This window comes from Desmodus rotundus, chromosome 8 (genome assembly GCF_022682495.2).
Source record: "Desmodus rotundus isolate HL8 chromosome 8, HLdesRot8A.1, whole genome shotgun sequence".
In the NCBI taxonomy this organism is placed as follows: domain Eukaryota; kingdom Metazoa; phylum Chordata; class Mammalia; order Chiroptera; family Phyllostomidae; genus Desmodus; species Desmodus rotundus.
Genome location: NC_071394.1, coordinates 96281040 through 96307690, shown reverse-complemented (window position 1 = coordinate 96307690; position 26651 = coordinate 96281040). Strand labels below are relative to the sequence as shown.

At 40.0% G+C, this 26651-nt stretch overlaps 1 protein-coding gene across 4 annotated transcripts in view; it reads left to right on the top strand.

Moving 5' to 3' along the window:
• VGLL4 (vestigial like family member 4) overlaps nt 1–26651 on the top strand; it is a 153907-nt gene that overhangs the window by 50844 nt on the left and 76412 nt on the right. Inside the window, exon 1 of one of the 4 annotated variants that reach the window (XM_024556429.4) lies at nt 20006–20517. The exons of the other annotated variants lie outside the window; for them this stretch is intronic. Within the exon in view, the coding sequence (XP_024412197.1) occupies nt 20436–20517 (82 nt within the window). The 5' untranslated portion in view covers nt 20006–20435. Of the gene's footprint in view, nt 1–20005; nt 20518–26651 lie in introns of those variants that run through there. 4 annotated transcript variants of the gene reach the window in all.

Sequence of the window (26651 nt, the reverse complement as noted above, 5' to 3'; positions counted from 1 at the left end):
GGACTGAGCACCTTTGTGGCAGCTGGGGAAAGGGGCAAAACAGTACTAATTTTTAAGGAATCTGTTTCTAAGCATGATTATACCATAGTTTTACTTGGCAAAATTCCACAAGCAAATAGAATAGCAATTATCAGGTAATTTACTCTCTGGGTTCTGATGCATAAGATTTCTCTGTTCAGACAGGTCCTACCAGTTCTAATTTTTCTCAAATACATTTAGAAAGTTCCCTAGTAAATAATATCCAGTGCTGTGGGTATGTATGTGTTTTCACATTGTGGTAGTTTTGTTTTTTGCTTTGTTTTGGTGTATGTCATTTGTTCCCAGGAGCAAGGACTAAGGAATCTAAAGGAGAGAATTAGTGAGGCATAATACTGAAAAGGAAGTTAAGGAGAGGGAAGAATCAATAGTATAGAAGTATCAGATCAGACCAGGCTGAGTAGCTCAGTTGGTTAGAGCCTCATCCCGATATGCAGAGGTTGTGGGTTTGATATTCCTTTCCCTCCCTCCCCAAAATCAATCAATAAAAAAAATTTTAAAAGCATTGGATCATAGGAAACAATAATCTCATTCTATTGGCCAATTCTCTTCTGAATTAAAAAGGACTATGGCGCAGTTTTGGGGTATCTCCTTTATAGATGAGAGTGGCGAGTTTCAGAAAGAGGAGGTGTCTGCCCAGGACCCTACCGAAGTTGGAGGTAGACGTGAACCTACAGCATGTGTCTCCAGACTCTGCTTGTGTGCTCCGCTCAGTGCATCACTGTGCAAAAGTAGCACATTGGACCCTGGCTGCTGTCCTTTTAGGGATCAGTCTGTGTCCAGCTACTGTCCTTTTTGGAGCTGTTTAGGATGCAATTTATACCTAGAATGAAATAGAGAAAAAAATGGCAAATGCATTCTCTTATATTAGCGTTCAGCAATGAGAATAACTCCGTCAGTTTGCAAATCTCAGAAATAATGATATGTAAGGAAAGAGTGTAATAACAGAGTTGTCCAAATTCTTCGACATTTACAACAGAATTTTCTATCAAGTGTTGCTAATACAATTTTGAAATTGTGATTCTCACTTTTTTTTCCTTCTTTCTCAAGTTGTCGAACTTATTCTGTATCCTGGATGGATCTTCAAGCATTATTTTACTGTATCACTTTCTCCCTTTCCTCAAAACAAACTATGGAAACTGTTCGCTTCTTTATGTTACTACACACAGTGAAGTCTCATTTCTGTCTGGTTTATTCCTGGTCCTCATCCTCTGGCCCCCTCTATCTTTTCAGTTATATTTTCTACTTTCCACCCCCCGAAACCCTTTGCCTCAGTAAGCTCATGGCTCATGTCATTTTGATAGCCTGGACACCTTTTCCCCTGCTATTCTACTACTCATTCTACTTATACTCGGTTGCCTTTTTATAACCTCCTAATTACTTGGAATAATCCCTAATAATCTTTTCTTTTGTATTTCCAAGATAATTATCATTCTTTACCAGTTTTTATTATAAAAGGCGTTACAAAAAAAAAAAGAAAAGGAAAATTCAGTCAGTGAAGTAAAACCTTCCCATCTCAAATTCCTAGCTTTTGAGAGGTAACTTTGTTAAAGTTTCTCTTGTAGCCTTCTTCAGCTTTTCAAGGCATGGTCACAAAGTGGCTGCCTTATCTCCAGGTATCACATTTGCATTCAAGACTGTAAGTCCCTGAAGGCAAGGGAGAAAAAAAGGTGTCATGAGCTCTATCTGATCATTTTATTAAGAAATGCAGAAGCTTTCCCAGAAGACCAAAGCAGATTTTGGTTCATGTCTCATTGGCCAGGCCTGTGTTACACGGGTACTCCTAACTGCAAGAAACTCTGGAACAGAGAGAGTATTTCGTTTTCGCAGTCCCCTCGTGGAGGAAATAAGGGAGAAGGGAGTTGGGAGTATATTTTGAGTTTGTATCTACCACACGTAAATTCTTCTTTTTATACTGGATTTTGACAAGTTAATTTTATAACAAGCTACTTCACTACATTCTCATTGTTTTGAATACTTTTTCAGTTGTGTCTCTTGTCTTCCTAGTGTGTTATTTTAAAATTGTGAAAATTTTGCCTTTTCTCAATTGCAGGTAATGGGAAACTCAATCAAAGTGATTCTTAGAATAAAAGGAATTTATTAATTCACATAGCCGAACAGTCTGAAGGTAGCGTGGGCTTCAGGTGCAGTTCGATTGAAAGGATCCTGGTCTCGTCAGGCTCTGGCTGTTCATTTCTCTGTGATTTTCTTGGTGTGTGGTTTTGTCCCTGGGCTGCCCTCATGGGTAGGAGCAGAATGGGTCTACCATATTAGCCAGAGAAGAATGTCTCTTCCGACACTGCCTTGGGCTTCTTTCCAAAGTCCACAGCAAAGGTCTGCAGGGTGAGTGCTCATCCTTGAACGGACCGCTGTGATTTCTTCAGGCCTGCCCCTCAGGAACACCTAAGTGGGTTTTCATCAATGTCTCTTTCTTTTACCACTTTTAATGTGACATCCATTTCTGTCATAGGCTAATTTTTATTTTCTATTCTTTCCTGAACATGGCCAGCTATCTTTTTATTTCTGCTATTGTCTTACTATTTCTTCTTTAACCCCTTATTTCAGAAAGGTTATGCCCTCTTTAAAAAAGGTCTCAGAGAGAAATATTGGTTCATATATTTCAAATTCTTCATAGCGTAAATTTCCCTGGTATGTTTTCTTCAACTGCTTGCTCTCTGTAGTGTTCCTTTCTTTTGTCATGTTTGTTATTTGCATCAATTGGTGATAGTTCCTGCCTCATTATTACTCAGTTTTAGATGGGGATTGTTATTTTCAGGGTAGCGATTTGCTGAATGGTTGTGATTGGGGAGTATTTGGGCAGAGTGCGGGGGTTAAAGGCAGCCCTAGTTTCAGTCTGTTGCCTCAGAACACTTTCTTACAAGGACTTAATCCTGAGGGTTTTTCTCCTTTCCAGGGTAGCAAGAATTTTGACTATTGATGAAGCCAGTAGACCCAGGTTGTTCTCACATAGTTTTTGAGTAGATAAAAAGTCAGGGTGTGTGTACCCATTTTATAAAGAGGGCTTTGTGTGTGGCCCCTTGTTGTTCAGTCCCCCTGCTGCGCTGACAGAACTGAAGTGTGCCACTGACCGTGTTTACTGCTGCTCGGTGCTCTGTGTTTGTCTCGACCTATTGGAAACACAGCTGCAATGAAAGTTTAGCTAACATAAAGCTTAAGAGTCTTCTCTTGGGATGCCAGCGTTATTTAATTTTTAATTTTTAGGACTAAATTTAAATGATTTCCCAATAGTGTTTCATATACTGAAGTCTCCAGAGAGATGGGGGTGTGTTTGTGTGTGTGTATGTGTGTGTGTAAAATGTATACCATTAATTATACAAAACAAAATCCTGCTGGAATAGAGATGCTGAAATGTGCAAGGTAAAACTCAAAAAATTTTTAAAATTATGTTTTATCGATTATGCTGTTATAGATGTCCCAGTTCTGCCCTCCGGATCCCCCTCCATGCAACACCTCCACTCCCTCAGCCAGTCCCCACACATGGTTCATGTCCATGGGTCATGTGTAGGTTCTTTGGCTACTCCATTTCTCACACTGTATTTTATACCCCATGGCTATTCTGTAACTACCTATTTGTACTTCTTAAGCCCTTCACCTCTTCTCCTCTCCTCATAAGGAAAAGCAGCTTGGATGAGCCTGTAAATTGGGTGGGAGGGAGTCTCTGGGAATTCCAGGGTGGGACAGTGTTAGCCAGGTTGATGGAGTCTTAGATATGGCACCAACCCGCCGGCTCTGTGGCTCTGTGGCTCTGTGGGGGGAGGGTTCAGAAAAGCCACAATGGCTGGCCTTTCTGTTTGGGAGAAAGCTGTCCCCCAGCTCGTGCTTTGATGCCACATACTTCACTTTCTGTCCGTATGTCACTGGTGCCTTTCAGGCTGCTATCTCAGTGCTGGACTCAGAGGGAATGAGTCTGATTACGTCCCTGTGTAGGTTCTTTAAGAGGAACTGCTTAGACTCTGGAAGTTTCTTTCACTGACTGAATCCCCACTGGTTTTTGCAGCCAGAAGTTGTGGGGTCTTATTTTCCTGGCACTGGAACCCTGGGCTGGAAGGCCTGGTGTGGGGCTGCCACTCCTTGCCCCCGAGATATCCCTCCCGAATTTTTATCCACCACACTCATCACAGGTGGGTGTGGGATCAGCCCATTCCCTGTCTCCGCCACCTCCCTCCTCCTTCCCCTCCCCAGTCTGCTTGGATGAGGTTTCTTTAATTCCGTAGTTGTCAGACTTACATTCAGCTCGATTTCTGATGGTTCTGAGTGATGGTTCTGTATTTTAGTTGTAATTTTGATGTGGTTGTGTGAGGAGGTGAGCTGTGTTTACTTATGCTGCCATCCTGACTGGAAGTCCTCAAATTTTGAAATTGGGATATTTCGCAATTTGAAAAATAGCATACTTTACAGTATGAAAGAAAATGCTTTTATAGTAAGTAGAAATCCAGTGGAAAGGAAGGGAACTTGGTAGTTATTGGGTGTGCTAGGCATTTCACAGTAAATATAGGCTTTGAACTTCAAGGAACTCTTGGTCTTGGCCTATAGGGGAGATAAAGGCTTCATTAAACGCCATGGTAACAGTGGTGGCATCTAGGTAGAGTTACCAGTCTTCTGTGGGTGGTGTCATCGTCCACATTTTTCAAAGACGGAGGACTAGATCAGAGAGATTAAATAATATGCCTAAACTATTAAATGATATGCCTAAACTCTCATAGCTAGTGTATGACAGAACCAAATTGGAACCTGCCTCTGGCTAACTCCTGGCCCCCAGGATTGGATATTTTAAATATTTGTATATTTTAAATTACTTTTGTCCTGTGTAATCACTTAGTTCCCTTCATATGCCTCTGAAAATATTAATGAGTGATATCAAGTATTGTGTCTAATGAAATACTCTATTTGGAATACCTTCAGTGTCCTCAACCCTGCTTTGAAATTTTGTTCACTTAAGGGCCCGGACAAATGCCACTTTCTCTATGAACCTCACACTTAAGTCCCTTCAGAAAACAGGCTTTCTCCCTCCTCTGCCTTTTACAGTAGTCCTCTCCTTACCCACTAGGGATACATTCCAAGACGCCCCTTGAATGCCTGAAACTATGGATAGTATTGAACCTTATACATACCATGTTTTTCCCTATACATACATATGACAAACTTTACCTATGATAGAGTTTAAAGTATAAATTAGACAAAGAGATTAACAAAATAGCCAAAATGAAAGAACAGTTATAACAATATACTTGCTGTATTAAAAGCGATGGGAATATGGTGTGTCTCTCTGTCTCTCTCTCCCTGATAACTAATCTGATAAGCAAGACAGCTACTCAGTGACTACCTGAGTGACTGACGGGTGAAGAGGCCTGGAGAAGGGGTGATTCACGTTCTGGGTGGGACAGAACAGGGTGGTTTGAGATTTCATCACGGCACTCAGAATGGTGCCCAACTTAAAACTTATGAATTGTTTATTTCTGGAATTTTCCATTTAATGTTGGGTTGCAGTTGACCACAGGTAACTGAAACCATAGAAAGTGAAACCGCAGATAAGGGGTAACTACTGTATTGTTTGTAGGTTTTGTAGTCTGTCCTCAATTATAAGCTCTTTAAGGACAGGGACCATATCTTACTCATCTTTGGACCCTTTACTTTTAGGCCAGTGAAGTGGTACTTGTGTTAGCCTGGCACTCTGTCCGTACTGTTTACTGGCTGCTTTGCTTGTCCTATGTCTAGGGTCCCTTAGACAAATAAACGGTACTTGGAGACATGACAATTATACTGTGTTGGCTTTACTTCCAGATTTCTACCTCTGTCATGACTGGGCTGGATGAATTTGTAGCTGAAGCTTGTAGAGTGGGGCCGATGTGTATGGGGAGTGTTGTTGATGTTTCTGCTTTTGGGGTTCTACAGCATTCTTCTGCCCCCCCCCCAAAAAAAATTTAGGTGCTATACTTCGTATTGTGTCTCTTCTCAATAGCCAAATAGCCCTTTTCAGTTCTTCAGAATGTTTTCACATTCACCTACCAGCTGCACATAGAAGGCGTTTAAACGTTTTGCGAGCGCACGTTGGACCAAGTTAACCAGACTCTTTGTTCAGTGTTAACTAAGTGTGCATTTATGAGTGAAAACTTAGGGGGTGATTTTTATCTTTTATGAAGAGTAGTGGGCCACATGCCAGATGAACAAGAGGAAAGGTCTAGAAAGAGTCCATGTATTCTTTTTCTCTGTGGCTTTCCCAGTTTATTAAAATTGGTGGCTGGATCTTTAAATAACCATGCTATCAAAACAGCAAACATGGCGGTGCTCTGTCAGAAGCTGATTGGGAGGTTTTCTTAAATAAGAGGGAGTAAATGTCTGTTTTGTGTCAGCCTTTCTACAAGAAATATATTATTGTGCCTTACCATGGCAATCCCAGGCCAAACTAGAAGTGTTTCAGCCTGTGGTTCAAGCAGTTATACCCGTAGAGCCTGTATGAATAAACTATGGCCGTTTGGGTATTTCAGCGGGGAGTAGACACCAGAAAGTGTGCAGGTGCAGTGCCGTATTTTCTCATGTTTCTCTCTCTCATTTTCAAACTTCTTTTCACTGGGAAAATGTGGGAGAGAGAGCAGCCAGGCTCATTTATTTAGATAGGGTGTAACTGGCATTGCTGCAACCAGGATCATAATTTTCTTCTTGGCAGACTGTACCACAGGGCTGTTAGCACAGGTATCCTGTAGCAGTAATCCTTGAGTAATCAGAATTTCAAAGTACACTGATAGCCATTCAAAAATAAGGGGATTATAACTGAAACTTTTATGAGGGGAGTGGTTAGACTCTTTTAACACTTGAGTTATCAACCTCACCTAGAACTTGAGGCAACCAGGAATTTTAGGGATTTGTTTTCTACTCTTACTGAAGAGAAAAGCCAGATCCCTGTAGGTAGCAGATGGCTTGCCTCAGTGTCCTTCCCAAAGAAACTTAGACGTTTCAGTTATGTTAAGGCCTCTCACTGTTATTGTTACTATTGTTAATTGAAACCATCAGGAAAATGAGCAAAACAATATTCTTCATGTCTATTGTTATGAGAAAAACATCTCTCTCTAGCTCTCGCGCTCTCTCTCTCTCTCTCTCTCTTTTGTCCTGGGAGGTACAGCTCATAACTCCCCACATTCCTTCAGAAAGAAAAACTACCAACCCTGGCTGGTGTGGTTCAGTGGATTGAGCACCGGCCTGCACACCAAAAGGTTGCTGGTTGGATTCTGAGTCAGGGCACACGCCTGTGTTGCAGGCCAGGTTCCCAGTAGGGGGTGCGTGAGAGGCGACCACACATTGATGTTTCTCTCCCTCTCTTTCTCCTTCCCTTCCCCTCTCTCTAAAAATAAATAAAATCTTTAAAAAGAAAGAAAGACTACCATAAACCCGGCAGAAAACACCTCCCTAAATAATAATCACCATTTATTATGTAAAATACTAAATTCTCTTGAGATCACAAATGAAAGTGGCAGATTCTGGATGAGTGGAGATGAGGGGCAAAAGGGAAGAGAGGAATTATCTATGAGCCTAACCATAGAGGTGGCAGGTAAAGGAGTATTGTTTATCGAGGTGGATGTATTGGTGGACTAGAGAGAAGAGATGAGGTTAGGGGAGATATGTGAGTAAATGTGGTACATTTGATGTGAAGTGGACAGAGCAAATCTATTCCAGTATTAAACCCCTCTTTTTAATGCAATCTTCACAATATACTTTTGTTTCATTTATATTACTGGTAAGAAGTTAATGTGATTTTTGAATATTTGACAACTTTTAAGGTAAGAATGCTAAATTTAACTCTGCATATGTTATAATCATAGTTTTAAAGTAAAAAAAAAGGCGTTCGTGGATTCCTTCACAGATCCACATCTGTCTTTAGTTATCTTCCCCCCACGGATGGACAGGTGGGGATGTGGCAGTGGCATTCCCTGATGCTCCTTTTAGGAATCCATGTTCCGTCTAAGGAAGCACAAGGAAACTGCTATCTGCTCAAAAGACAGTCTTTGTTCCCACCTTTTTATAGATGTTTCTTTTGGGGTGGGAGTGGGGGCAGGGCAGCCCTATTACCTGAATAGGCCTCTAGCTAGCTTCTCATGGAATAGCGAGAATGTTCCATCATATTTGGGAAGAATGGCTGTAATAATTACCAACATTTGGCCCTGGCTGGTGTGGCTCAGTAGATTGAGCCAAAGGGTCATTGGTTCGATTCCCAGTCAGGGCACTTGCCTGGGTTGCAGGCCAGGTCCCCAGTCGGGGGGGGGCATGTGCGAGAAGCAACCACACATTGATGTTTCTCTCCTTCTCTTTCTCCTTCCCGTCCCTCTCTCTAAAAATAAATGAATAAAATCTTAAAAATAATTACCAACATTTGTATGTACTTTGTAGTTTCTGGCACACTGTAATAATAGCTGTTATTTCACTGGGTCCTTGGCAGTCCTCTCTGATGGGCAAGTTTTTATCATACCCTCTGTGCAGATAAGGAAATTGAGGCTGGAACAGGCAGCCTTCCTTGATCAGGATCACGTGGTTAAGTGTGGGTCAGAGCTGGAGAGGACCTACCTTTTCTGACTCCATATCTAGTGCTCTTTTTTACTAGGAAGCCAGTCTGAGATTGCAGAGAGCTCAAAAAATAGGCTCGTCATTTTCTTAGCTTTTGGTTCTACCTTCTTTCTCCTCCTTTGCTGCTTCGTGGGTAGATGCCATGTTCCCCTGTAGCCCTTTCTTCCTGGTCCATAGTGCTCAGACCCTCTTCTCTTTCTCTAGGCTCAGTTCTCTATTGATGGCTGTGGTTTGTTGTTACTGGGGCCCCAGCAGTCAGCTCTTCTCTGGGAGGCTGCAGTGTCACACATCCTCTAAGCCTGGCTAGAAACCTAGTTCTTGTGCAGAGTTCACCAAGCTGTCAAGTCAGTGTCCCCTTCGAACTGCCCTAGACCTGACCCAGAGCTGAGGGCGTCTGACCGCTTGCGGCTTTCCTCCATTCCCACCTTAGTTTCTAGAGTTCTCCCATCTCTACCTACCAGGTGCCAGGCATTGTGTTAAGTGCTGGGGAAACGAGTAGGAAAACTGGGAGGGGGGTGTTAGAGGAGCCCGCTCTCGTGACATTACAGCTGCCTTAGTTCTCTGAAGGGGAGGACATCATGGTGCCGTGTATCTCTAAAAGTCAACCACCACCAGCCTTAACTGGGCACTCACACCATGGAACCCTACTTGGCCCCTCCAGTAAACGCTGTCTCATTTCCAGGACCCCTCATACTCCTACCCACAAGAAGATAAACGGCAATCCTGGTTTGTATTTTTCTGGTGTTAATACCGGCAAGCATTGCAGTTAAGGTAGTTTAAGAAGAGAGGCTGAGAATGAGGGAGTTCTTTGCCCCTTCCCTGTAAGGCAAGACTGAATTGTGTAAATTCAAACTATCCATTTCCAAGTGTCACTTCCCAGTGGGAAGTCGAGCTGTTTCTTAGGCTGGCTCACATCGCCCCCTAGTCCTGCCTAGGAGTAACTCTGTGGGATGCTCTTGAACTCTGGTAGGTGTGGAAGGCAGGTGCTCTACTAAATTAAGTTCAGAATCACCTTGCTGCCCCTGCCCCCCAGAGGTTCTGAACCACTAGGGGAGGGGCACGTGTGAAAATTATATGGGGAGCTGTTTTCAAACTATACTTCTGAATGTAGCTTTTCCCTGGGTGTAAATTCTAAATGCATCTTTCTGGGTCCCACCCCAGATTTAGTAAATTAACCCCTAAATATGAGGCATGTTTCTAATTCTTGGCCAGGGTTTAAAACTGCGCTTGTAATGGGTTGATTTCTGGTGTCCCTGTGACTGTTATGTTCTTACAAACAGGCATCAGTGAAAACATCTGAAGGATGACTGACATGGCTGTATTTGGCAGTCCATCCTTGGAAAAATGGAATTGTTGTGAAAAGAATTTGATGGTTTGACCATTATTTGATTCAATCATATATTTGCAACAAAATCCATTTTATTATACTTCATACTACTAAATATAGTTGGCTTGGCAAAAAAATAAAATCTGGACCATCTGCTTGCTTTATGAAGCTTGTCTTCTCTCATTGGGGTTTTAGATCAGTAATTAATCTAGAAAACTCTAAATGCCTACTCCTACAGGCAATGGGACATATGCAAAGAAAAATAAGACATGGCTGTAACTTCAGAGAGATCCCAGGATGGTGGGAGGAGGATTGGTTTAAAAATTTTAAGGTATCCTTCTTACAGATGCATGTTAACCCTCACATTGAGAATGATGTTTTTCTTTTAAAGATTTTATTTATTTTTAGAGAGAGGGGAAGAGAAGGAGAAAGAGAGGGAAAGAAACATCAGTGTGTAGTTGCCTCTTGCGCACCCTCTACTGGAGACCAGGCCTGCAACACAGGCATGTGCCCTGACTGGGAATCGAACTGGTGGCCCTTTGGTTTGCAGGCCAGTGCTCAATCCACTGAGCCACACCAGTTAGGGCACAAATGTTTTTCATACTCAGTTTTTATTCAGTTGCTTTTTACAAGTCTAATTTAAAACTTGCCCCTTGCAAGTTAACCATCATTATGGACTTAAAAAAACTCTTTTTATTTTTATTTAAAAGTAATACCCTGGGTATAGTGGAAAATCTCAGCTTCAGATCCCAGATCTGCCACTCTTTGTGTGTGTTTGGACAAGCTGCTTAGCCTGGCGATCTGTTTCCTCACCTATAAAGTGGTGGTAGTACCTGACAGCATTGTTATGAGGATTAAAAAAGAAACAAGGTATGGGAAACCGCCTAGCTCTATCCCATGTACCATGCCCAACATGTGGTAAGTGTCCTTTCTCTTTCTGTTCCTTTAGGGAGGAAATAACACTTTGAGAAAATAGGAAATTGGCCCCTTGAGCTGTACCTCTGACTGATTATATGGCTAAGGAGAAAAATGCTAATAACGGTTTGCTTTGATCAGGGTTTCTTGACTGTGCACTATCGCCACGTGGTCCAGGTAAATCTTTGTTGAGGGGGGCAGTCCTGTGTATTGTAGCATGTTTGGCATCATCCCCGGCCTTCGTCTGCTAGATGCCAGGGATGACGCCTAACATGCTACAATACCTGAAGCTGTAACAACCAGGCATTGCCAAATGCCCCCTGGTGTGGGGAAGCGAAATTGGCCTGGTTGAGAGGCACTGGCCTAGACCCTTCTCTCTCTGTTCTGCAGGGTGAATCCCTCTGCCTCTTAACACGCATTTAAGAGTTTTCACTATTGGTCAGTAAGTGCAAAGTACTAATATGGTGTGGCTGTTCCATATTTACCAGAGTAGTGGGAATGGCAAAGACAGAAAAGTATTGATGAGGATGTGGAGCAACCTGAAATCCCACACTGCTGGCAGGAATATAAATTGGTACAACTGCTTTGGAACACTATTTGGCAATATCTGCTTAAGCTGAACATGTGCTTACGCTATGATGAAATGTATTTACTCCTAAGTATGTATCAGAAATGCGGTCATATGCTCATGAAAGACATGTACTAAAATACTTGTTGCAGCAGTATTTATAATTACCCCCAACAGAGACTACCTAAATGCTCATCAGCAGCAGAATGAAGTACGCTCTATTAGAGCAATGGATTACTATATAGCAATGAAAATGAATGATTTCTTTACACTGCACAGAAAAATAAGGATAGCACTCGAATCCAGTTACAGAAGAGTGCATGGCATATTATTCTATTTATGTAAAGTGGCTAAACCAATCTGTACTCTTAAAGGTTAGGGTAGTAGTTACCTTTTGGGGATAGTTACTGGAAGGGGGCACAAGGTGGGGGAGGCATTAAAAATCTGCCTGTTAAATAACAGGTGTGTTGTCTGTTTTCTGGACTGGATCTTAACTGGTTGAAAGGGTGATTCTAGAGGTAGAAAAATGTGGCATAATTAAGTACTTTGAAGGCAGACCAAACTGTTAATTGAAGATTGGGAATATCAGTGATCTTTACTCTTCAAATGTTAAATACTTAGGACTTTTCCACCATTGAGGTTCTTCTAATTTTACCATGGAAGTTAGTTCTAGCCAACCTTGCAGGAATACATCTGTGGATAATTATAATTTCTGATAATGTGAATATCAGAAAAATGTTTGTGAGGGTTATTTGGGATTACTGAACCTATTGTTTTTAGTAATGAAAACCACTAAAATAATATTTTTGTTCTTATTTATTGATTTCATAAAGGGGGGGGGAGAGAGAGAGAGAAACATTGATTTGTTGTTCCCCTTACTTAATGCATTCATTGGTTGCTTCTTGTATGTGCCCTGACCAGAGATCCAACCTGCAACCTTGGCATTTCGGGATGGTGCTCTAACCAACAGAGGTACCCGGCCAGGGCTTAGAATAATTTTTGTTTGCAAGAAAACAATTGTGTTGCCAGGCATTTTAAGGTACTACTAAAACTAACAGGTTATAGTGTTTTGCAAAAAGTTTCTTTCTTGGGAATGCCAATTAATTAAATTCCCTTCCCCAGTACTGATTTATTCTGGTTTATTTAAAACATAGGTCCTAGTAGGTGCTTTAAAATAGTAGTTACATCAAACTCACGTTAATAAAGCAGATTTCCTATTCAACCACTTGATATCATGTGAATTGGTAGTATTTTATTTTAATTTTTGCGAAGTTTAGTCAGGGTTCGACTGTGTGTTAAAAGATATTTGCTGTTATTTTTATTAAATAAAATAAGAGGCTATTGTATTTGAAATACACACCAGGGGAGAGTGGCCCAAATACATAGTTTGCTTTCTCAAAATTTTCTTTGCAATTTAAAATTCACCCCTAGGGGGTACTGTTGTATTGAAAGTTTAAATCTGACTTGAAGAACCATTTTTAGGTTTTTATTAAAAATATGTATGTTTATACTAAAATCCCACTATTTTACAGAAAATGACCTAGTAACCACTTAATAGAAATTGAGAATGTTTTACTTAGAACTGGTATTATTTCATAAACAGTAAAAGTCAGGACATAAGCTTAATGGTATTTGCTTTTGTGAAAATTTGACAAAATACTGTATATTTTTCATTGTCATTTCAGTGTGAACAATTCCAAGCTAGAGAAATAAGCAGTAGTTTATGATATATTTAAGAATCCTTTCCTTGAGTAAAAATGTAATAACATAGGTAACTTATGTTATTAGGTAATAAGGTAATAGATATTCAGATTCACATTTGGTACACAAGACATTTGAAAATTGTTTTGTTTTGGTGTCTTCTGTAATTCAGTGGCTGTGTTGTTGAAGACCTACTGTGTGCAAAGTAGTCTTTATAATCTGATGGGGAGAGGCACATAAATTACCTTACAGTCTGCCTTTCTTTAGAATTAAGGGCCGTATAAACCTAAATATACTGGAATAAAGAGATTAATTCTAGCTAAAGTGGTTCTTGGAGTAGGTAGGGTTTTAGCTAGGCCTTTATGTAGAAGCCACAGAACATTGCATTCTAAACAATACAGGGTGGGTCAAAAGTAGGTTTACAGTTGTTTGTATGGAAAATAATACAATAATAAATAATAATATAAGAATAAACTCCATGTTTTGTGTACTCACAACTGTAAACCTACTTTTGCCCCACCCTGTATTTAAAAGAAAAGGAGGTTTGGTTTTAAGTCTTCATTCTTACTACTGAATGCTTGGTTTTCATTTAAAGTAACCGTTCCTGTGCTTTCCTTCTCACAACCTTGTCTTAGTAACTAAGGTATTGGATAAAAAAAGTACAATATAAAAAGTGCAAGTGCCTTGACCAGTGAAGTGTTTACAGGCATCGTCGTTGTCATTGTTATTACCGTTGTAGTTCATGTTATACTGAGGAATGTACCTGTAAATGGCAATGGGTTTTAGAGATACTTTTACACATGATGTTTTTATACATCCAATTTCTTGTTGAACTGAAAGTTCAGGTCAAGATATAGTCAAACTCATTTTCTTTCTTTGGTAAGGTTTGTTTTGATCATTATTTACACATCAGGTTAAAGTGATTAAAAAAAAGAAATGTGTTGTAAGGAGAAAAAAATCTTTAAAATGAAAGCATTAGCTAAATATCTAGCCTACTTAGAATACTGGGAAGAAGAGAGCAATTGAATCTGTTAAACAAACCAGATTCAGTAGGATTACTTATATTTCGGGGTCTTTGAGGAGATCATTGTTAGACTTAACATTAAAGTATTCCCTTCTTTGCAAGTGCCATAATGAAGGCATTTTATTCTACTTTTAATGACTTTTTTTCTTTAATGGGTTCTAGAGAGAGGGGAAAGGAGGGAGAAGGAGAAGGAGAGAAACATCGATGTGAGAGAGAAAAGAAACATTGATTGATTGACTCTTACATGCGCCCAGACTGGGGACTGAACCCACAATCCAGGCATGTGTCCTGGCCGGGAGTCAACCCTGTGACCTTTCAATTGGCAAACGAAGCCCAACCGACTGAGCACATTGGCCAGGGTGCACAGTATTTTTTTAAAAAGTGTCTTGAGATTGATTGTGATCATTTGGTTTTTAATAATAAACACCTTAAAGTTTGGGTGATTCTACTCTAAACTGATAGTCAACTCTAGCACATAGAACAATTTAACCTAGTAATTAGTCTGGGTTCTCTTTTATCATCATTGTGCCATCATTATTCCACCAAGGTCCTGAGATGCCGCCTTAATGAACATTTGTGGAGGGAGTACTTGCTGTGGGGAGCTTTGCACCAAGAACTGAAGCTTAGTTTTTCTTTCCTTCAGAGACTTATGGTCTAGTTTGGGGAACTGATACTAATACATGAAATAATTAGTAAATAATAGAAGATAAAGGGCATGTGCATACATGTCAGTGTACTCTGAAAGTTTAAAGTACAGAGAGTTTCGCTCTGGCTGGTGTGGCTCAGTGGGTTGAGTGACCGCGTATGAACCAAGGTTCTATTCCCAGGCAGGGCACGTGCCTGGGTTGCAGGCCAAGTCCCCAGTTGGGGCCATGCGAGAGGCGACCAAGCAATGTTTCTCTCCCTCTCTTTCTTCCTCCCTTCCACTCTCTCTTAAGAAATAAATAAAATCTTAAAAAAAAAGTATAGTTTCTTCTGTAGACTGTTCTTTAGGACAAATACCTCAGCGTAAACATCCTTGAACTTTATAAAGGTCTAAATAATAAATGTTTGGAATTTTATTATCTTTAGTCATTAAATCTAAGTCAGAAGCACATATTGTGATGTTAAAAGTAAGATATACAGGCCCTGCCAGTATGACTGAGTTGGTTGGAGTGTCGTCCCATAACCAAAAGATTGTGGGTTCAATTCCTGCTCAGGGCACATACTTAGATTGCAGGTTCAGTCCTGGATGTGGGTGCATACAAGAGGCAACCAATTGATGTTTCTCTTTTGCCTCGATATATTTCTTTCCCTTCTTCTCTAAAAGCAATGAAAAAAATGCCCTTGGGCAAGGAAATAAATAAACAAATAAATAAAAATAAGATCTGTGATCCATTGCTTATGCCTTATCAGGGCATATTTTCTCATTATGTGCTTGCTTTTCTTTTTTAATGTTTTATTTTATTTTTTTAAATTAATTAATTTATTTTTATTCAGTTACAATTGTCTGCATTTTCTCCCCTTCCCTCCACCCCACCCCAGCCAGTCCCACCTCCCTCCTCCACCTCTACCCTCCCCCTTGATTTTGTCCTTGTGTCCTTTATAGTAGCTCCTATAGACTATGTGCCTGCTTTTTAAAAAGTGGGGGAACTTCATTCACTCTCACCTTAATCGTATAAGGAATATACTCTTTATAGGTAAATTAGAAATACAGACAAAGTCTCGTGTAAACATTTGGGTATTCCTTCCAGTCTTTTTAATACACGTGTATGCTTTTTTCTATATATGTATATATACTCAATGTGTAAGCTAAATTGATGTAGAGTGTATATATCTTTTATATCCTATTTTTATTGTTTTCAGTTAACCTGTGTGTAGTACTTATTATATAGTATATAATATAGCATTTCCTCATGCCATTATATATTTTTGAAGGGATTGCATAATATTGTGCATTGACATGCCTCAGGGTCACTGCATTCCCTTTTTTGGGGGCTGTTAGGTTTTCAAGTCTTCATTATTATACATAGAGGGATGCAAAGCATCTTTATGTAACTCTTTGACCAAATCTAATTATTTTCATAAGGCAGAGTTTTAGAAGTAGGGTCCAGTGTAAGGAAAGGTTGTGAACATTTTCAGCATTGCAGGTAGCGTAATGTGAATGCCAGGCTGCTTTGTGGAAAGACATTACTGTTTGCACTTCACTAGCATTGAACACAAATTCCAGTGGCATCCATCTCGCCTCACCAGCATGAAGTAAGTTTGAAGAAGTCCTCTTGTTTTGTTAAACTGGCAGATGGAAAATCACTTAATTAAATGTTTTAATTTTTTAAAATTTATTTTTATTTTTTATTTCATTGTTCATAATTAAAATTTTTACATATTGGTGAGATTGAATAGTTTTTCAACAGTGTATTGGCTATTCATTTCTTATGTTCTTTGCTAATACATGAAATTTAAAAAAATTTAGATTTTTTCTTTCTACTTTTAAGTGTTCTTAATATACTAAGAACATTTATCCTTCATCCATTGTAATATATGTTGCAAATATATCCTTTTTTGTGGTTTGCCTCTCTACTTGGTTTTGGTGTTTTCAGATGAACAAAAACGTGAATTTGTATATTCACTCAAATTCTTCAGTGTTTTCCTCTGTGACTTCTTTTCTTTCAGATTTTTTTTTTAAGGCTTAGGAAAATGTTTCCCTATTCCAAATTAGTCTGAGCATATTCTTATGGTTTTCACAGTTTTTACAGTAAAAACTTCACTTCATGACAGTGTCTGTTTAGTGCTATTTATTCTGTACCCAGACGTTCTTTATGGCTTTATGTTTTAAATATCTGATAACTCAAATTTCTTTATTCTTAAAAAAAATACATTTTTGACCTGAGTTTTTATAGATAAAATTTAGCACCATCCTTCCAATTTACTTAAAAGCAATCCTACTTGTACTTTAATTATGAATATATTAGCCTATGAATGAACTTTAAAGCATTGGCACTTTCCAGTATTAGGATTTTTAAAATGAATGGATTGTAAACTAAAGACTGATCAGAATCTAGATGAGTATTTTTCAAATGTGAGAACTTGTGGTCCCTAAAAGATATTGACAATTCATCTTGAGAAGCATCATGTTAGATAATCCAGTGCTTTTGGGAGTAGGGGGAGAGAATCATGCCTCTGAGAAGTTTTAATCTTACTGATTTCATTTAACAAGTATTTATTAATGGCCTACCATGTACCAGGCTTACGCCTAACTGACCTTGCGAAGGTAAAGAAGGCATAGCCCTTGCTCTGAAAGCCTGGACTTGGTTAGAAGTGTGTATGTGAAACAGTGATGGCGCAGAGCAGGAGGGATGAGGTGGAAGGACGGGCCTCCCACAGGACAAGACAGGTGTATGCCGAGTCTTGAGGAAGAATGGGTGGTTTGCTGGGCAGATAGGCTGGAAAAGTCTTTCACAAAAGAGAGAACATGCATGAAGAAGTGAAATAATGTGATTTCTTAAGAGTAACTTTAAGTATTGTAGTTAAGTGTGCTTGAAGCATTAGGTGTAAGACGTGAGGAGTGAGGTGGACCAGCTGCGGGTTGCCGAGGGCGTTGACTGTACTGCAGAGTCCAGCCCTTGTAGGCTACCTGTCCAGCTACCTGTCCTCCAGCACAGGGCGTCTTGGACTGTCTGGGTAGATGACCAGGTTCCCCCTCACCCACTTCATTGCAGATTGATACTTTGTAAAATGCAGCAAAACTTACTAAGTAGAACTATGGAAAAATACAACCTTTAATTTTTTAAAGTTAATGTTTGGGAGACAAAATTACTGTCAAATTACTGTAAAGATTTTGAAAGGTTCACTTTGTTGAGGACAGTGACAGCCCGTTCTGAACTCTTGGTGGACTACACTCAAGTAGCACCGCACTGGCATCCCGGAGCAGTGGGAAGGATGTGACGGGGGGCTGGGAATTTTGTCACAGATCATTCTAAGAAGTCAAGGGAATCACAGATGCTTTCCACTTAGAGGCTGAACCACATGGGAAGTGATACTGAGTCATGAAAGGGAGGTTACTAAATATTTTACACATATCTTTACTATGGTATAATTTGAATCTGGTTGAATCACAGTATCTTAAAAAGAAAACTTTCTCAAAATAAGTGTATAACAAAGTATTTTAAGGCAGGTAAATTTTCCCCTCCCAGACGAAAGCAATGGTTCTTAACCTTGGCTGCATATTATAATAGGGTCACCTGGGACTCTTAATTTTTTAAAAAGATCCTGGTGCCGGGTTCCACCCCCGCAGATTAGTTTGGGATGCAAGCTCAGCACCAGAATTTCTAACAGCTCTGTGTTGATTCCAATGTGCTGCCAACTGTCATCCACTCAGGATATGCTAATGGCGCCTAATGTTTTCTGATTGAGAGTTTAGGTCAAAGAACAGATAGCATAATGATTGTACTCCAAAGCTTTTAGTTGAATGTGAATCTGGCACTTAAAAATGGTAAGACTGTTACGTAAGTGCAATAATCTTGTGTACACTAGATGCTATAAATTTTCTTCCTACCCTCCCACCAAATACCATCAGGTATTTTAATTGTAGTTGGTGGTATATGTGTCTTTCAATATAGCTTATTTACTATCTAGCATTAAATACCCTTATAAATTAAAGCTTGTAAAATCTTGATTTTTCTGTTGCCTACTTTACCGGCTGCTGTCCCAGTGACTACTATTGCAGCAGGATGGCCACAGTATTTAGGTGCCGTATTAATCTCCAGATAAGATTCAACAACTTAGAACAACTTGCTGTGAATGGGCCCATTACCCCAAATGCAACTATTGCTGAATTTTTAACATATGACCCCTTTAAATGATATATTCAAATCTTATTTTCGGGCATTAAAATTAGGTCTTATTTTAGGATACCCCTTGATATTTTCTAAATCTCCAAATAGCATGTAATAATATCAGTATGGAAACACTTCCTATAATGAAATATATTAGTCTGTTTATGGTACCCAAAATCTACAAAGGTAAAAACTACCCCCACCCCCATTTTGCTAGTGTGTTCTTCATGTGCTGAAGACTCTGAACATTCAGTGATTCATTCAGTGAAGAGCTGCTTTTGGGGACCTGCTTGCTGTGCTAGATTTCGCAGATGCAAATTTAAAGCCCCAAGTCCAGTCCTTCCAATAAGGAACAACATGGTAGCATGCTGCCATGCTTGTAATACGCAGATGAACAGCTTTCCTTTCTCCCTTCCCAGTTTTCTAGAAAGTTATAATACTAGGAGAATAAATCACTCTAAAGGTGGTTCTCCCAACTATTTGGGGGGCCACGGGCCAGTCATTTAATCCCTCTGAGCCTAAGTTTCTTCTACTGTGAAAAGGTGATACTGTCCCAGCCCTGTCCACATAAGTTCTGAGGCTTATGAAATTTATGTAATATTAACACCAGAAATTTAAATATGCAGATGAAATGTACATGGACATTATACAACAATTTTAAAAAGAAAGAAAACCTTTCAAAATATTTGTGGGGTATGTACCATAGCAAAATACATTGGGTTTCTGAAACTCCAAAGAAGTTACAGTAGAGTTAAATTCCATGGAAGTTTGCTTCCATGATGGATTTTTTACTTTTTACTCAGCTTCTGAAAAAGAAACTGCCTGGGTTTTCTTTTTCCTCCTACGGTTTTTCAGTGGCAGGGCTGCTTCCTGTCAAGAGCAGCTCCGCTGAGGCCCCTCCGTACAGACTCTCCACCTCCTCTTTCTCTTTCTTTCAAACACTTAATACATTTAGAGGCTGATCTTGTGCAGAAAATATCCCTGACATTTGCAGAGCCCCGGGGATTCAGTGCGCATGCTCGCGCGCGCTCCCGCTGGGAAGAGGAAGTTCGTTTACATACGAGTCATACCACGCATAGCCAGCATGTCAGCGCAGTGAACTTGCAGCGGGCTGCGAGGGACGCCAGCGGGGCTTTGTCCTAGGAAATGTGCTTCGAGCTTTTCTTTCTCACTCGTTTTTTATTTCGAAGAAAGACTTGTAAAGACTTCTGAAACGATTTCTAAATGCTCCCCTGAGGATACAAAACGTATACTGTCTACAACTAAACCCTTGAAGGGTTTTGTGTGTTCAATTTTTTTGCCTGCGTGTTTTTTTTTTAAACTTTTACATACTTTGTTTTGCTCTTTTGAGGCCGGGCCTCCGTCTTGGTGAAGTTTTAAGAGAAGAGCCAGGAGCTACTCAGCAATAATTGATTTTTGAAACGTACTCTTTTTGGGGCAAAAGCAAAGAGCTGGTTTTCTGTGCTAGCCCAATAAATGCTATTTATGAAGATGGACCTGTTGAACTACCAGTACTTGGACAAGATGAACAACAATATCGGCATTCTGTGCTATGAAGGTAGAGGTTCTGTTCTAGAAATCGCTATCCTGCTGCTTTTACCAAGACCCCTCCTCCTGTAGGGTTCTGAATGTCTTCTGTGCTTTCTGTTCTGTTTTGGGGAGTTTAGGGTACTTTGAAAGCGAGTTATTCTGTACTTTTTTCACTTTTAAAGTTTGTTCTTTGTATCTTAGTCTTCAGGGGTACAGTGGTGAGGGCTGGGGGTGGGGAGGAGGTGAAATATAAACTTAAGTTTGCTTTATGCTAGTAATATACTAACTCCTCAGATTTTTAACTATTTAAAAATGTGTTTTTTAAAGTTTCTGTTGGTGTTTTCTTTAGGGGATGAATTTTTAGGACCCAGGTAAAAGTTAAATGTGTGGGGATTTTTTTTGTTGTTGTTTTGCATTGATACTTATTTTTAAACATACACCATCTACAGTATTTGTGTTGTATTGCACCGGTGCTTTGGGTTTTCATGTAGAGGGGAACAGAAAGTTACAGTGAGTTTTTGTTTTTGAGACCGATTGTCCTGAACAATGAAGAATTTTTCTATTCATTTTGGGGGACTGGAAGGGCACTCATGTCACAGAGCACAGACTGGCTCTTTGTCTCATTTCCCATTTCCTGTACAGCTCCAAGAGAGTTCTGACATTGAAGGATGTTCCCCTCCACACTCTGGTCCTTTGTGATTGCACAACACAGTAACGAGAAAGCTTAAAAAATAAAAAAGCTCTGAATTCTTACTGTTTATTACCACTTCCTAAACCATGAAGTGTTTCCCTAGTACGCTGTAGTATTTCAAGCTGTCTTTGCAGGTAGTAAGAAGAGAAAAAGTGATTTCTTAATAATCTATTGGAACATTATCTACGTGCGATAGGAAAAAGTGGTAATGGCCTGGATTTGAGTGGTCTGAGAGGCATCCCTGGGGGAGTTCAGCTTGGCAGGGGGAGTTTTTTGTTGTAATGACATACAAATAGAGGAGACATCTCTTTTCTAATTCAGCAGGAACAGTTTCCATGTTTTCTCTTATAATGAACTGAGCATTTCTCTTGAAAAAGAAAAACATTGAAGAAACTTGTGAGGGTGAGCCAGTCCACTTGTACTTTACATGTAAAAAAATCTCGGGCTTATTGCTAATCAGTTGAAAATTTATCCTTTCCCCTTCAAGGGGAAAAAAAAATCTTATTCATGCTTTTTTTTTTTTTAACTCTGTGGATAAGGATTTTATAATTAAGTTGTGTTTTTTTTTTAAAGGACCCCCACCCCCACTTGTCCCACTAATGAGAATTTTGGTAAATTGCTTTCTTTGAATCTGCGGCAGTAAGTATCATCTTGCTTCTGAATTAACTCATTTAAAAGGCAGATTTCTTAATAATAGTCTAAATAGCAAGTGGCTGGACTTGTTTCCTGTGAAATTAAGTTACTGCAGTTAGTTTAAAAAAAATTTTTTTTTAGTGAGCAAGAAATTAAAAACTTTTCAGGCAATTTCTGTTTATCTTTGTCATCGAGTAATGTGATATTTTCAAAACAAAATATAATGATCAGCTTAAGAAAGGGATATAAAGATTGTCAGGAAATTGATACCATGTTAATTTTTTATGTCTCCGGTTGGTGGTGGTGAGGAAAAGCTTATGGAAAGCTGCCCCAGGTTGATTTGTTGTTCTCTAGTATGTAAAATACACGAGTAGTCTTCTGGCCTCCCTCCTTATTTGTGAGGGAGGAAGAAACTTCGATTTTGAAAGTCAAGTAGATATGTGGGATGATATGCTGTATAGTCTGTTTGGTTTCAACATCTGCTGCTATTTTCTTTATTATGAAAGTTAACATTATTTTAACACCAAAATAAATACACAGGATATGAAGAAAAGCACAGCAAAAGCTGAGTGGTGTTTATGGTGGATTGTTTATGTCCTGGTGGTTTTCTCGTTGCAAACACGGCACACATCTGCTCTGAACTCAGAGGGTATTTTTGAGATGGACATAAATCTTAGATGGAAATTTTTTAAAAGAAAAGTTGAAAGTTATTGTTCCTTTAAACTCAGCACTTTTAAGAACATTTGTATTAAACATATCAGCTCTCCAGCATTCCAGGGAAGTTATTTGGAAAATGGAATGTACAGTTGGTAGGCAGCATTTGATTTCACTTAGGGCACAGGCAGATTTCACCTCTCTTAAGAATAAGGGACAGCGCTGGTCAGGTGGCTCAGCTGGTTGGAGCGTGGTCCCATACACCAAAAAGTTGAGAGTTCGATCCCCCGTTAGGGGACATATCTAGGCTGTGGGTTCTATCCCTGATCAGGGTGCATATGGGAGACAACTGGTTGATGTTTCTATCTCACATCTGTGTCTTTTTCTCTTTCTCCTTTCTTCTCTCTCTCAAATCAATAAAGCGTATCTTCAGGTGAGGATTTAAAAACGAATAAGGCACAAGTTTTCTGAATTTTTAGTTTTAAAAATTAAGATGTTGATGGTTATTCTTACTCTCTAGGTTAGTTGTACCATGTTCCTTAGTTGTGTTACCCACAGCTCTACTCCACAAAATAAACTGCACCATCTTTCTTCAACCTCTAGCAACTTACACAAAAATGGGTCTTTTTAAGCCAATTGTCTTGTAGCACACAACGTCTCCCTAAAACCCCACGGTGTAAGGGATTACACCCTGCATGGCTTCAGTATGGACTCTGCTGGGTGACTGCTCTCTGGCACCTGACTTTCACCATAGTCCTCCAGAAGGACTTGAAAAGAGAATAAAAAGTTACTCCAGAAGTAACTGAAAAGAATTTAAAAAGTTAACCGCGAATAGTAGGTTTGGGGTGGGGGCCCCCTGGGGTAGAAGATTGGCAAAGGGCAGAAAGAACGTATGTCTGGCTAATTTCTGGAAACTAATTACCTTCATTGGTGATGAGCAAATTAGCAGAACTCTCTGCTTGTGTTACTGTGTCTGTTTGAAAACGTCATGGTTTATTGCTACAATCCTCAACAGTTAACCAGTTCATTATTCATCACATCACTGACTGTTCAGATTATACTCACTTGAATCTCAGTTTCGCTTCCATCTCCATGAAAGGTTCTAGTCAAATCGCAACCCCCCCCCCCCCAGCCTTCCTGTTCCGCCCTCTCAACTCTCCTCATAATACTCCTCTAGGAGATTGAAAGCCTTCTGAAGGCACAGCATTGTCTGGGTGACTGCTGGATCTCTCAGTCCTGGCATGGTGCCTCATATGACTCTCAGCAAGTGACTGACTCAAAAAAAAAAAATTTCATCAAAATCTTTTCAGTAGCAGCTGTAGTTGCTCCTGTGTAATTCAGTCTTGGTTATATACTATCTTGCATTCTCTAATTATCTAATTATTTGCAGAGCCTTGGAATCACCTAATATATTTGATTTGTTTTTGTCAAGGAAACTGAGGCCCAGGGAGGTAAATTGTGCAAGTGTATTAAGGAAGTTTGTAACAATTGAATTGTGGTGAGAACCCAGTCAGTGGTTTTGACTACTCCATGGTTCTCCTATAGCATACTTCCTCTCCAGAATTATTTAGTGGCTTGTCTTCTTAATTATTAGCTCCTTGATGTTAGAGACCCCGGGACCGTCACAGTCCTGGCACAGGGACGTGCTGGATTACAGCGCACAGTCGAGCCGTCCTGGACCCTGCGTTGCTCTGAAGCCAGTTAGTTGCTGGTCCAGGTTCCCAGGCTCTTGAGATGTTCAGGAAAGACGGTAATGAGAACTCTAGGTGACCAGTCTCGTTGGCATTTATTTGTTGCTGCACTGGCACTGAAGTGTGCTGTAAGTTTTTCAGATGGTGCAGCGGAGGAGGCCCTGTGTAATGCCAGCTCACAAAGAGTATTTCCCCACGGGAGCGGGCGCTGGGTAGAGCTCGGCCTTTTCTCAAGATGGCTGATGGTATATTTGCATAATTACTTGGTGCTGAAAACTTAGGCCCTAATAAATGTGCTCATGGTTGACTGTGGCTTTAAGCTGCTGTTAGTGATACTTTAATTATGGGTTAGGCGCCATTAGTGTGTAATTTGGTAGAAGAATTCTCCCTTTTTAATTTACTAGCGTGATTTATGTTGGGAGAAAGTAAAAAATCACATGTTATGATCATCTGAAAGCTTAAGAAAAGAGTATTCTAAGTTCTTCACACTTTAGAGCTGCTCATTGTTTTAGAACATAATTATCACTTACTTCATCACAGGCTACAGTTAAATTAATTTTCTGGAATCGAAAGGAAAACACACAGGACAGGAGTTGTTGAGTTGAGTGGGGCTCTGCTGGGAGTGTGAGCAAGGCTGGGCGAGGGTTCTGTTTTCTGCCAGTCTGACCAGCAGCAGTGTAATGGAGTCCTGGTTCCCTTGTGCTTTGTCTCCCGAGCTCAGAGGCATCAGGAAACCTAGGAGCATTGGGTGCTATGAAGGTGAAAAGGCCACCGAGCAGAGAGCCATTCTGTACCAGCCTCCGGTCCCCAGCCCTGCATATCAAGTGACCAGCTCTTGATCCAGGGGTGTATTCCAAGGTGGAACATCTGCAACTGTTTTGCTGTGGAGATTCATTTTACTTTAGCTTTTTGTTTGTAGGAGAGAGAGAGGGAAGAGGGAGGGAGAAGAGGAGGCGGGGGGCCATGGAGGGAGAGATACTGGGGAGGAGCCTGATTAATAAAACAGGCCCAGGTGAGCCCAAGAGATCTCCTGAGAGAGATCTGGCCAGTTAGTGCTTCTTCTAATTACAGTTTGTGGAGGGAAGGTGTGATCACACCCTCCTTTCTTCCAGCTCCCCACCCTTGTTTCTCTGTCTTCTTCTGGAAGGATTATTTTACTTGGCTGTTTATCCTCTGGAGCCTGCACATGGCTTTGTTTGGGAAGGCAGATTTCTCTTCCTTCCTTCTTCCTTCCCTTCCCTATTGTCTGCATGACCTTCTCCTAGGGAGCTTAAATTTGTTGCTGTGAAGTTTATTATTATTTTTTTAAACATGCCATAAGATGAAAAGAAATTCCCTCTGGGATTGTGAGGATGTTGCAGAAAACTGGGTTTTGTCATGAAGAAATTAGATCCAGATTTAGCACTTCTGCATGTACACAAATATATAAAACCAGTCTTACCAGGGATTGTTTTCTGGCTTTGTCTGTTTTATCTCTACGTATGTTAACATTTATTCTGTGACTGTTTATATTTAGTGGTATCTGTGTATTAGTGCATCTTGAGTTCATTGGAACTATTTTCTAGTCTTGCTCAGCAACATCGTCAGTTTTCCTACAGAATAGCCTCCCTCTTTTATTTTTTAATGAACTAATGTATCAGCCCCCCAACCCTGCCCTTCAGCCCCCCCCCCCCCCCCCCGCCCCAAAACACTTCACCCATGGACACTTAATTTTGAAAGCAGAGTCTGGAAATGATTTTCTCCATTTGTTTGTTCTCTCTCCCTCTCTTTCTCCATCCTCCCCTCCCCTCCCTCTCTCTCTCCCTCTCTTCCTCTCTGCCTTCCTGAATATTGCATGTTCTGCTAAGTTCTAAAGAATTATTTCCATCAGTTTGCTTTTCTTGCCTTTTCTGCATTAAAAATAATTCTTTAGATTGTTTTAATTTCAGAGTATTGTATACAGGGTATGTTTTAATTCTAATTATGTGAATCCCTACTCATTGAAAAAATGTTTGTTTACCCTATAAAATAGGAAGTCCAGTCTTAAAGTTCTCCTTCATTTGTTGCTATTTATATGATCTTCCCGAACTCTTTAACATCTCACCCATTTGTTTGCACAAAAGTTTGGAAACAACGACCTGGAATATATTTAGTAAGTGTACAGAGGACGCTCCCTGCCGCCCTTCTGTCACCCAACATGCATTCTCTTCAGCGTTTGTGGAATGCCTGCACTCTGCTGAGGAATGTGCTAGGTCTTGGGGTGGCTTTTTGTCACTGTCTGACTCTCTTTCTCAGCAGTTTCTATTATGAAATACTATATACACATAAATGTGCACAAAACATGTGACTTTATAGTTAAAAAATAAACCTTGTAATCATCATCAGGTCAAGAAATAATAATTGCCTCTTTCAAGTATTCTTTCCCAATCACTATTTCTCCCAACCCCAAGAGGTCATCACAATTATAATTTGCTTTTTTAAAATACATTTACTACCTATTGTGCAGTTCTAAAC